This window comes from Miniopterus schreibersii, assembly GCF_964146895.1.
Source record: "Miniopterus schreibersii genome assembly, chromosome: 5".
In the NCBI taxonomy this organism is placed as follows: Eukaryota; Metazoa; Chordata; class Mammalia; order Chiroptera; family Miniopteridae; genus Miniopterus; species Miniopterus schreibersii.
The window spans coordinates 33,609,301-33,622,248 of record NC_138106.1 but is presented as its reverse complement, the minus strand read 5'-3'; the positions used below and the strand labels follow the sequence as shown (position 1 = coordinate 33,622,248).

The window sequence follows — 12,948 nt, the reverse complement described above, 5'->3', positions numbered from 1 at the left end:
GGATAGATATTGAAGATGGGATATCATGCTAGGTCATTAGTAGGATGAGGGAGACTTAAATGCTATTTTTTCTTGATCTGAAATAAACAGGTAAGAGGATAGACAACTCTAGTGAGGGAGAACCATGCTTTAAAGGAACCTGGAGTGATTGAATGTAGAGTAAAACAAAACAAGGAGCTGGACATCTGAAACCTAAGAAAACTGTATGTTGATTCACAGTTGTGCAGACACAGGCTTTCCCATCCCACCCCTATACTAATAGGTTAAAAGCATTTTTTCAGTTTTTCCTTATTTCTTCTATTTATTTGTTCTGTCTCAATTAACTTTTTTAAAAAACATTTAAAAAATATATCTTTATTGATTTCAGAGACAGGAAAGGAGAGGGAGGGAGAGAGAGAAACATCAATGATGAGAGTCATTGATGGGCTGCCTCCTGCACGCCCCCTGCTGGGGATCGAGCCCGAAACTGGGGCATGTGCCCTGACTGGGAATCCAACCCCAATTGCCTGGATCCTAGGTCGATGCTCAAGTGCTGAGCCACACCTGCCGGGCTCAATTAATTTCTTAATGTCCTCCCCTCTACATCTTAATTTCCCCACTAATATATTTTTAGTTTCTCAAAATTACAGATGCCAAAGTATACTTTTAAAAATAACTCATTAGGAGTTTTGAGTCTTTTATGGCTAACAACTTATGACTATATCATTTTTTTGCATCCCTTAGAAAATGTACCCTCAAAATTTTATGCCCATGTATTTCCAGGGGATTTCCTGAGGTTCCATCGTGGCAGTATGATAAGTAGCTCCCTATATGACTTTGTTATATTTTCAGATTACTTATGTGTCACTATCATGTACCCTGGTTGTTGAAGAATAGGTTGTTGTTTCTCCCTTCAGGGTAAGGATAATTTTATCCTGTAAATTACTGAAGGCTTAAAGTGACTCCAGTAAATGGTGACGCCCAGGCCAACTCATAAGAAAGTCTTTACTGTGTCTTTATAGTTATAGAAATTGTTTTCACCATTTGTTTCTCCTCACTAACTTATTTTTTAAAATTGTAACAGGATTTTCACATTCAACAAGTGGAACGCCGAATGTCACGGTTAAAGGGAGAAATTAATTCAGAAGAAAAACAGACTCTCGAAACAAAAGTTATTGAACTTAAAAAGACATTGGAAGAGAAAAAAACTACATTTGGCATTTTGGAAGCACAGATCAAGAAGCTTCATGTAACTTATCCAAAACACTTTCTGTGCTGCAAATATGCTAGTCACTAGTTAGTCTGTTTTAAGAGAACACGCTCCTAAGACTTGACTTTGGATAGATGGTTGCCAAGCTACCCCATATATCACAAACATAGGGGCTGATGTCCATATTCCTGTCCTGACTATGAAAATGTAACATTACCATCGATTGCTCACTTACTATATGCTAAATATATCACATGCCTTTAGTATTTTATTTCATTTAATCCTTATAAATAAGGGAGCTTGCGAGGAAGATATTATTACTTGTTTTACAAATTAAGTAACTTGTCCATGGTTACACAGCTACTATAGGGGGGGCTAGGATTTGATCCCTGATTCATGTGACTCAAAATGCTTTTAAATAGTACATGATTTAAAATATTGATCAATCTAGTTTTCTATTATGCATTTGCCATAATAACTTGATTGTCCTTTATGTATGAAATAACTTCTAAAAGCAGCTGCCCTTTTATGGGTCATCTATTGTTGTTATTCAAATATTTACTTAGTTACATATTTCAGGTAACGATTTTGTTAATAAGGTGAAAATATACTTAATCTTTAGGTATAGTAATATGTTTATGGTAATATAAAACCTATGTTAGGAAGCCTGTGTAACATAAAACCGATGGTAAAGTTTAATTGGAGAGCAAGAGTGGAGGATGAGTATGGACCTGAATGGAGGAGAAGACCAAAGGGTTTCACGGTTTCTTCAAACAGCTGGGAAGGCCTAGTGATGAACTGCCCTGAATTCTATTAGGGCTAACAAAGGAGAAAGGAAGCTATTAACTTTTTTCACATTAAAAAAAAAATTTTTACAATGATAAAATTTTGTTTTGGAGTAGTTTGTAGCCTGGTGAAATATATTTTTTAACTGTTTCCTTGGTTTAGTAGAAAAGAGCACGTTTTGGAATCAAAGAATTGGGTTTGAACGTCAAGGTTATACCATTGCTGTTTTAACTTTACTGAGTCCTAATTTATTCATCTATTAAATGGAAAAAAAATTAATAATTTTATGGCATTTGGGAGAATTAGAAGCAATTTGCGTCATAACACAGTGCTTTTTAGCAGGTACTCAGTAAATGGCATTGTTTTAATTATGCAGAGTATGGGCATACTAATGCTATAGAAATATAGAAAGGCGACCTGTGTAGCCGAACGTGTTTCCTGACCCTGGCCCGAATCCTGTCTGCTTTGCTGTGTGGCGGTTGTTCTAGTGTTCCCTCTTTATCGACCTTGGGCTCTGTCCGTTATGCAATTGGCTAGTACTTCTGCATATTCTAACTCTAGTTTTACACAGAGAAAAATAAATTAATAGAAATGCAAGTGAATTTTTAAAGATATTAAAGCTAGTTATTCTTCTAATGAAGGTTGCTCTCATTAGTAGCATGGGGTTGTCAAGTCATTCTGCATTCCCTTTCCCATGCCACTCCGTCTTTTATTGTGCATAACAGAAACGACTTTCTTCTGGTTGAAATTCACCTTAAATTTAATTTTTTTTGTTCTGAAAGTTAATTTGATGAAATCTCATTTACGCAAAAAAGTATTCCTCTTCTCACTGTCTTGCTACTTACTTGGTCTTGATTATTCAGAGACACACACGCAGTGAGAAAGGCGGAGGAGGGAAGGAGGGAGGGAGAGAGGAAGTGAGGAAGAAAAAGGCAGAGAGGGAAGAGAAATTGATCTTGGAGCTAAAAAGTTTTTGCTTTATGTACCCAGAGGGGACTAAGAGCACGAACCTTGTCCTGGCTTCAGGGTGGTAGGAGGGATACAAACTGGCATAAAGCTAGAAAACTAATATCTGTGCATATATGACCCATTATGCATCCTATGGAATTAGACCTTATTTAGCATTTTTCTCTCTAGCAATATGTGATTATATATGTAATAATAATAATAATAATAATAATAATAATAATGCATGAGCTTTTTATATATCAAACGCTGTGGGGCATACTCTTTGCCAGGAACTTCTTTGATTCTCACAACCTAAGGAAGTGTGGGTACTGTTATCATCTGATTCCAGAGCTTATACTGTTAACCAAGACCCTATGCTTTCTCACACTGTTAATGTTTTTACCTTCTGGGACTTGGGTTGAATCCAAATAATGAACTCTGGAAGGTGAACTATGTATTAAACCAAGCTGGGGCTCCTTCCCCCCATTCCTTCCTATAAATGGCCATCACCTAAAAATGCAGGTTGACCGGTAACCATAATATCAATAGAGGATAAAAATTAATAAAAATTATGTGAATATATCCATGTATATTATGTTAGGGATGTTAGAGCATGAAAAATAAGATTTTAAAAAATCTGATTATTGTAAATATTTAATGGAGCATATATTTTATTGTAAGATGTTTAATTGTATGGATTTAATATTGCTATTTAAAAATATATTTATGTACCTTTTTTCCTTTTTGCAGAATGATCTTTACTTTATCAAGAAGGCTAACAGTAAAAATTGTGATGAAAAACAGGCTCTCACGGCCAAAATAAATGAACTAAACCTTTTCAATGACAGATCAGAGAAAGAACTTAATAAAGCTCAAGCTTTTAAACAGGTGCAGTAAAATCACATGAATATATAATATTAAAAACCACATGTTTTCAGGCTACTTACAGAAAAATTTTAAAATGTAGCAAATTTTAAAAGAGACAATAAGTCCCTATAATTACTGTATACAAGATAAACAGTATTAAAGTATATTATTACCTTCCAGTCTCAAAAAATTTGCTATATATATTGTATTTAAGATTTGTTAATATATTGTACATGTTTCCAAAACATTAAATATTCCTTAAAAATACTTTTGAAGTCTTCCTACAGTCCATTGCATGAAATTACTATGATTTACTTAGCCATCTCCTATTTTTTGGATTTATGCTTGTTTCCAATGCTTGGCTGTTTTAAATAGTATTATCATGTTCTATGCACATATATCATTGTAGAGTTGTTCAGTTAGTTCCTTAGGATAAATCTCTAGCTGTATAATTAAGGTTTGAAAGAATGAATATCTTCAGTGTCTTGAAATGATTTTTAAGCCAAATTGTCTTCTAAAGGGTTAAATTAATACTCCCAGTAGCAACATGTAAGCATTCACCATCACCAAAGCTGGATCTTATATAGTTTATAAAATTGTTGTCAATTTGATGGTCAAACATGGTATCTCATTGTTTTTAGTCTGCATTTAAAAAATTGGTGACATTTTGAAACATATGTAAACATGAAATTTAAAATATTTATGTTTAAATAAAAATATTTAAAACATTTTTATTATTATACTGTGTTCCATAATTTTTATGTTCTTGGCCCATAGTCCCATTAGGAGGTTTATATTTTTAAATTGCTTTGCAAAAGATCTTCATATGTAAAAATATTAATTCTATCATAAATAGTGCCAATAGGTTTTTCCATTGTCTTTGAATTTTTATTCAGTTTTTTGACATTAAAAACTTTTAAAACATCACACATTTAAGTGCTTTTCCCTGTATACATTTACTTAGAAACTTCTTTGTCACCCTAAAATTTAAACAAATGTTTTCTATTTCCAGTAAGTGCATTGGTTTTATCTTTTGCGTTAAATTTCTTCATTCATCTGTAATTTATTTTTGATACATACGGAATGTAGGGGTATAAGTTATGTTTTCAAGTTTGAGTTTTGTAGCAATAATACAGAAAAATATTTTGGTTTGGGTATAAAAATATTTCAATATTTGACAATGTTGTTAATGTTGATAGAGTTTGATGATAGAAGACAATCTCTTAAAACTTGAAGTTAAACGTACTCGTGAAATGCTTCACAGTAAAGCAGAAGAAGTTCTTTCTCTGGAAAAAAGGAAACAGCAATTACAGACAGCTATGGAAGAACGAAATGAAGAAATTAAGGTTCACAAAACAATGCTTGCATCACAAATAAGATATATTGATCAGGAACGGCAAAACATAAGGTAATAATTAGAATCTTCACACCCTGCTAATGAATTTTGAAAACATAACAGTTTTTTTTGCTTCCTTTCCTTTCTTTATTACTTTTCTTTTTCTTGCATTATTGCCCTTGTTGGAACTAACCTCCAGTTCACTGCTGAATAGCAGTGGTGATTGCAGGTACCTTGTCTTGTGCCTGATCTCAAAAGGAAAGTCTTCATTGTTTTACCATTAAGTATGAAGTTTACCATAGAGGTTTTTTTAGATACTCTTAATAATATTAAGGGCATTCCCATATATTTTCATTTTATGCTAAGAGATTGTTTTAATTTGTTTAATCTGGAGTGGATGTTGAATTTTCTTGTATGCTTTTTCTGCATTCATTGATGTGTAGCTCCTTCAGTCTGTTAATATAATTAAAAATACTGATTGATTTTTTAAAGTTAAACAACCTTACGTTTCTGGAATAGACGCAGCTTGTCTGACACGTTGTATTTTGTATGAGTCTAGTTTTTTGGGGTAATATTTTTATACAATTTTTCATCTCTGCTTATTCTTCGTTTTCTATGGCCTTTGTCAAGTTATCAGGCTATTAAGGTTATGTCCACTTCTATAAAGTGATTTTTGTGTGTTTCTTATTTTTCTGTATTCTGGATAAGTTTGTAGAAGAGTAGGAATTTTCAAAGACCTCACTGACAAAGCCATTGGAGGCCTGGAGCTTTGTGAGGAGGATTTTCAACTGTTGGTTCAGTTTATTTGTTGAATAAATAAATAGGACAGTGCATTTTGTACTTTTTCATGAGTTGTTTTTTGTAAATTATATATTTTTCTAGTAAAATTTTTCCATTTCCTGTAATTTTCAAAGTTATTGCCATAAAGTTGTTCACAATATTTTATTATTTGTTTCATAGCTGCAATGTTTCTGGCATTTCATTCCTTACTTGCTTTATCTGCCGCTTACCTTTGCTTGGGTGGGATAAGTCTTGCAAGTAATGAATTTTATTGGTTTTTGAAAAGAAGTAAAGCTTGATTTTTTCCTGTGAGCTCATTTTCTATTTTATTAATTGCTGCTTTCACATTCACTATTTTTCCTTCTATTTTTATGGGCTTATTTTGATTTCCTTTTTCTAACTTCCTGAGATAGATGCTTAGCTAATTAATTTTCAGATTTGAAGGCTAAAATAATTCCCTTAAGTGTTTCTTATTTTTCTGTACTCTGCATAAGTTTGTAAAAGAGCAGGAATTTTAATTGCTTTAGCTGCATCCCACACCATTTTCTATAAGGGTCAGATACTAAATATTATAGGTGTCGCAGGCCATATGGTCTCTTTTGCAACAACTTAATCCTGCCATTATAGAGTAAAAGCAGCCACAGACGATATGTGAATAAATGAGCATGGCTGGCTGTGTTCCAATAAAACTTTATGGGTACTGGAATTTGAATTTCATAGAATTTTCATTTTCCATAGATTATACTTTTTCTCTAGATTTTTTCCAACCATTTTGCATTTAAAAATATGAAAATCATTCTTTGCTCATGAACTGTACAAAAACAGGAGGCAGGTAGACACCCCGGCTCTTTATTGCTGAGTAATAATATTATACTGTGTGCATCTACTCCGATTTAGTGCACATTTACCTGTTGTTAAACATTTGAATTGTTTCCAGTTTTTGGCTATTACAGATAAAGCTGCTATGAACATATGTTTTCTTGGTATGAACAGAGGCTTTCTTTTCTCTTGGGTAAATACCTAGAAGTGAAACATCTGGATCATATGGTGGGTATTTCTTTTTGTCTTCACTTTTTTTTCACTGGTTTTACTGAATTTTGTTTTTCTCTCTTTTCTTCTTTCGTTATTTGGAGGGTATGTATTCTAATTTTAATTATTTTATTGGTTATTCTTAAATTCAAAAGAAACTTAAATCTTCCTATTTTTCTATGAGTACTTAAGATTAATTTGATTTTATTATTTTTTGTTTCCCAAAAGAGGTTAAGACTCTTAACATGTTTCTTTTGTGTTTTTTTAAAAAAATTTCTTTATTGCTGAAACTATTACAGATGTCCCCTTTTCCCCCATTGATCCCTCCAGCCTGCACCCCAGGCCTTCCCCACGCTATTGTCTGTGTCCGCGGGTTATGCATTGATGCAGAGAAGGCCCTTGATTAATCTCTCCCCACCCCTCCCGCCTTCCCTCTGAGATCCCTGTCCCAGGGACTCTCAGCATGACGTATTATTGAAATCACTGATTATCATATCAGGTTGTTATTTATAGTTTTTTAATATTATCGCTCTACTTTTCAAAGAGCTGCTTCCTTACAACGCGCTTTGAACGCGGCAGCCGGTTCCCAGCAGCCACGTGTTTTACTTTGTAGTCTTGGTTTAGTATCTTTCATGTGTCCTTTGTCATCTTATTTTCTTGGGTTTCCGTTTCATGTCTCCAGAGTATGTCCTGACATTTTTTCCATTATTGATATTCTCTGAAAAATTTGAGCCCTTGCATGTTTAAAACGTATTTACTCCGCCCCCCATTTGAATTAGTTGAACTCAGGAAGCCTCGTTTCACATTCCTCTGGAGTGCAGTGTTGTTCACGAGGCCTGGTTTCGGGCTCATTCGCCTTCTTTCGTAGGGAACTTGGCTTTTGTTTTCTTTCTGGAAGCTTGGGACAGTCTTTTTACCATGGGCTTTAGAATTTTCCCGCATGTGCCTGTGTGTTCTCTCTGTTTTTCTTGTTTGACCCTTCACGAGCTCTTCCAGTTATTTCGTCAAAGCCTTTCTTCAGGTCAGGAAAATACTTTTCTATTACACCTTTCATTTTTTTCTCACCTCATGCTCTATCCTACCCATTTGTTGCTCATTTTTAGTGATGTTGTTCTTAGATCTGTCTTCACGTCCAGATTTTTGAACTTTCCTCCCACTTTAAATTTTCTATTCCTTTTATTCCGCTTTTGAAGATATTTTCATTGTCTCCCTGTCCCCTTTCCCGTCTCCTCCTTGTTCCCTGCCCCTCTTTCTCCATATCTCTAACTCAATCTTTTTCTTCACTAGTTTTATAAATGTCAACTGTAATGAAAAGTAAGTTAAATTGAAACGGGGAAATAATTGGCAAGAACTCTCGTCCCTTCGTTTCCTTTCTTCCCGTGGCGGCCGGCTCTCGTTGATGGGTATCTTGGGTGCAACAGCCTCTCGTCTGTCTGAGGCTCCTGAGGAGAGCGCCGGGAGCTTCCCTGCTGCCCCGGGCATTGTCTTTGTTTCTCCTAGTGTCCATCCTGTCATCGCTCATTTTGTTCCTTTTGTTCAGGCTGTTTATTCCGTAAATGTCTGATAGTCCTAGGCTTTCTGTTACATTTACTTAAAAGGGCTTAATTAATAACCATGGTGATTTGTAAAATGATCTTGCATGGGCTTCTTCTGCAACTAGGTAGATCTGTTTCTCCAGCAGATCTCTACTCTAAATGGGAGGCTGATTGTAGGCTCTGGGTGAGTCTGTCCCTAAAGGAGTTTATTTGGTGGGGGGTGGAGCCATACTTTATTCCTGGGTAGAATTGCCTTTCTTTCTTAATTAATGTCCACTCTTGTCCAGGCCAGGGAATGACATCACACTCTTTTTTTTATACCCCCAGTTCCCACATACAACACTAGAACTCTGGTAATTTGGGGGGTTATCACTGGTGCATAAACAATTCCTGCCAACATCCCTGTATACTTCAGGGGGTTGAGGAGAGTGGCTCAGAAGTTCTATAGGCAATTCTTTTGTTAATTACCTTGATAATAGCCTCAGAGATTACTATTTCTCTTTTTATTTCTTATTCCTGAGTTTGGATATTCCCCAGATTTCTTTGGTGACAATGTTTTTTGTTTCTGCATTTATCTGTATGTCTCTCTGTTTTTCCTGTCAATAGTATCCCATTTGTTTTCAATTTTTTCATGAACTCAGTGGTGTGCAGATGTGTCTTTGAGAACCTGTTTTCAATTCTTTTGGGTATATACCCAGAAGTGGGATGGCTGGATCATATAGCAGTTCTATTTTTAATTTTTTGTTTTCTGTAGTGGTTACACCATTTTATAGTCCCACCAGCAGTGCTTAGGGGTTCTGATTTCTTCACATCCTTGCCAGTACTGTATTTTGTTTGTTTTTCTTTGACAGTAGCCCTCCTAATGGGTTAAGGAGATATGTCATGTGGTTTTGATTTGCATTAGACTATCATTTAAAAGATGTTTGGATAGTGAACAACCTCAGAATCTAGAGGTAGTATCTTCCTCTGGAGCAAAGGTTAGGCATGCTTGCTTATTTCCTATTATAAAATATTTAGGTTACCTAAGTGTGAGGTTCCTCAGCTGTGATATACACCTATTGTGTGTGCAGCGTTCATTTGAGCCCCTCCTCGCCTGTGTGGTACTTGGAGAGCAAGGGAAACCAGTGCATATAGGAGGCTCATGCCATGAGTGAAAAAGTGCTTTTTCTCTGACCCAGGAATCTTATGTCTTCTGCCAGCATCCATGAAACTGTGCAGGATAACTTGTTACCTTCCAAATAGGGTGAAATCCAGACCCTTCGCACTGAATTATAAAACTGAAAAGTGAGAACATTTAATCTGATGGCAGTAGTCACACAAATACCACTGTCTCCCATAGGAACCCCATAGTCCTTTTCAAAAAGTGTTTGTTTTTCAGTGTTTAATTTTTCCTTTCCTTTTCTTTCCATGTTAGTGCTGACTTTCATGAGCGGCTAAGTAAAATCGATAAGCTGAAGAGCAGATATGAAATCCTCACGGTTGTCATGCTGCCTCCTGAGGGAGAAGAGGAGATGACACAGGCCTACTATGTGATCAAGGTAACCTCAGTTGAGTTACAGTTGTGATAGGGACAAGCGTCCTTTCTTTGTTAACCAAAGTGGCTTTGCTTTTTGTCCATGAAATTTCAAATTTCATAGCACTCTAGTAACTATTGCACTTCATTAGGGCCATAAAACATTAGTTGCTAACAGAAGTACTGAAGCTGTATTAGTTTTATACACCTCCAGTCCATGAGGCCCAAGAAGGATCTGGACTACCCTTAGACACTTTTTTTTTTCTTTCCATCTTTGTGTTGTGTCATTTTCCCTCATTTATTCAAGATTCATAATCTATTTTACCCTAAGACCTACTATTTCTATGGATATCTTTAGCATACATGTGACAGTCTGTTCAACACCTTCGGCGCAAAGCTTTGACTTCCCTGTAGCCGCCTGCTCATATGGCCAGCCCCTAGATGTTATCATCACCTGGAGTTACCCCACTTCTGAAATCTTATACCCCGGTTTACCACTGCAGTCCTGGGAGGGCAGAGAGCCAGAGAGGAAGAGGGGCTGTCCCTTCACCTTCAGATTAGGTGGGAGACAAGTGAACAGGTGACTCTGCTCCGTTCTTTCTGACGTTCGGGAGTCGTCTGCTATCTCACGGGTAACCCATAATGGAAAGTTTGGAGGTGATTAGGAATTGGATGCAACTCCCTTCCTGAACACTACTATATTCATCTTCCCATGTGAAAAGTACACGAACAGGCGTGATTTCCTTTACAGAGTTTAGGAACTTACTCGAAACACCGCAAAGGAGGAATGGAGGCTGTAATTGTAACTCCTCCCTGAATGGTACATGGACAGGAGTGGGCGGATCTCCCAGTTCGCACCTTTAGATACGGGCCCTTGTGGGCGTTCCCTCCCTTTCAATTTATACGTAATCTGACAAGTTTCTTCCTGTAGTCTTCTGGGGCTGCCCCTAACACATACGGTAAGTGTGACATCCTGCCACTTTGCCTCAGAAAATTCTACCTAACCAGTAAGAGAAATGAGTCCCAGCTCTCAAACCGTTTTTATAACTCATCAGTCTGTAGTACCTCAGGGCTGTATCCTGTCCAGTATCCTCAGGACTTCCCTCTTCTCAGGTTTTGAAAGTTCCTAAGGGGTAAGAGATAAGGGATAGGCTCTAGTTTGTTAATTGTTGGGTTTTTTGTTTGTTTCTAATATACCCTTTATTGATTTCAGGGAGAGGAGGAGAGAAAGAGAGAGAGAGAGAGAGAAACGTCAATGAGTCATTGACTGGCTGCCTCCTTGTTTTTGGTCCTGCAATAGGTTCTTGTCTGTGGGGCACACAGGTTTTTTTGTTTTTCTTTTCCCCCACCCTAGTATCTTCTAGTATTTGACTCTTAAGAGTCAGACTGAAAAATATGATCGGTAGCCAGTGAAGGGCTGGCATATTTCAAATCTCATTTCCAAGTTCCTTTTCGTCCTTGTAGTAGTTCAGTTCCGACAATTTAACAAAACTGTCCAGTGAAATTACTAGAAAAAGGTTTTAAAATGTTCACATAAATGTATCCATAAAAATTTCTTCCAAGTATCACTTTATAATCCAGGATAAAAGGTATACATTATATAAACTCTGATTTAGAGGCAAATGGGATCAGTTTTAGAAGTTTAAGGTATATGTGGAATTATATCAGAAATCTGTATAAATGAACAAATTCAACCCTTTCACTTGACAAATAAACTGAACTCAGAGAAGGGAATTATTTAATGTTACCTCACCATCAGTAGTAGGACATCTGCACCTAAAATCTAGCTGTTTTGATGATCCCAGCTCTCCCTCTACACTGTATTTGGAATGAAATCATTGCCAATTCTGGACTCAAAGGAATTAGATATAATTTATTTTAAAACTTTAATTTTGCTAAGTGTTTTTTACTGTGTACTATTTGCTACTATTTTCTTGTACTATCTTTGCTAAGCTTTTTTTACTATGTACTATTTGCTACTATTTTCTTGTATTATTTTTATTGTGTACTATTATGTACTACAATGTTGTTTTTTTTAAAATATATCTTTATTGATTTCAGAGAGAGGACAGGAGAGGGAGAGAGACAGAAACATCAATGATGAGTCACTGATCGAGCCCGCAGCCCGGGCATGTGCCCTGACCAGGAATCGAACCCCGATCACCTGGATCCTAGGTCGACGCTCAACCGCTGAGCCACGCCCGGCCGGGCATGTACTATAATGTTATACATATTTTTGTAGCATAGTAAAACAAATACCAGAGAAAGCATTAAAAATTGAAACATTACCAAAATTTTTTCCCAATGACCATATTCTGCTTTAAATATTCCTAGGGATTGAATAAATTAACAAATGAAATTATTAGTTGATTTTGACTAAGAATGGATTTGGGGCACTTTTAAATATATCTGCATGCTATCCCTGTTAACTCTTGAGAGGTTCTTTGGAATTGTTTGGGTACAACTCTAGAGAGCCTCGCCCAGCGACAGAGGTAAGATGGAGAACGTCACTATGTCCACTCACTGAGGAATTTCTGGTTTGCAGCAATTAGTAAACTTCTTTTCTACCCACATTAATCGCAATTATCTTCTAATTAAAAAATTTTTTTTTAATGTGTTAAAATATACAAAAAATTGGCCACTTTAACAATTTTAAGTGTACAGTTCAGTGGTATTAAGTATATTCCTATTGTTGGGCAACTACCTCCACTGCCCATCTCCAGAGCTGTCTCCCCTTCTACAGCTGACACCGTACCCATTTTACAGTGACTCCCGTCCCCCTGCCCAAACCCTAGCAGTGACCATTCTGTCCCCTGAATTGGACTACGGGTACTTCATGGAAGTGGCATCATGCAGCCTTTTTCCTTTCAAAAATGAGGAACACTTCACTAATTTGTATCATTCTCGAGTGGGGGCCACACTAATCTATGGTTCCAATTTTAGCTTGTGCTACTGAAGCACTTTC

At 36.3% G+C, this 12,948-nt stretch overlaps 1 protein-coding gene across 1 annotated transcript in view; it reads left to right on the top strand.

The window, feature by feature from the left end:
• CCDC39 (coiled-coil domain 39 molecular ruler complex subunit) overlaps window positions 1-12,948 on the top strand; it is a 35,221-nt gene that overhangs the window by 16,976 nt on the left and 5,297 nt on the right. The window contains exons 11-14 of the mRNA XM_081138653.1: window positions 1,064-1,228; window positions 3,674-3,811; window positions 4,990-5,198; window positions 9,885-10,008. Of these exons, the coding sequence (XP_080994779.1) occupies window positions 1,064-1,228; window positions 3,674-3,811; window positions 4,990-5,198; window positions 9,885-10,008 (636 nt within the window). The remainder of the gene's footprint in view (window positions 1-1,063; window positions 1,229-3,673; window positions 3,812-4,989; window positions 5,199-9,884; window positions 10,009-12,948) is intronic.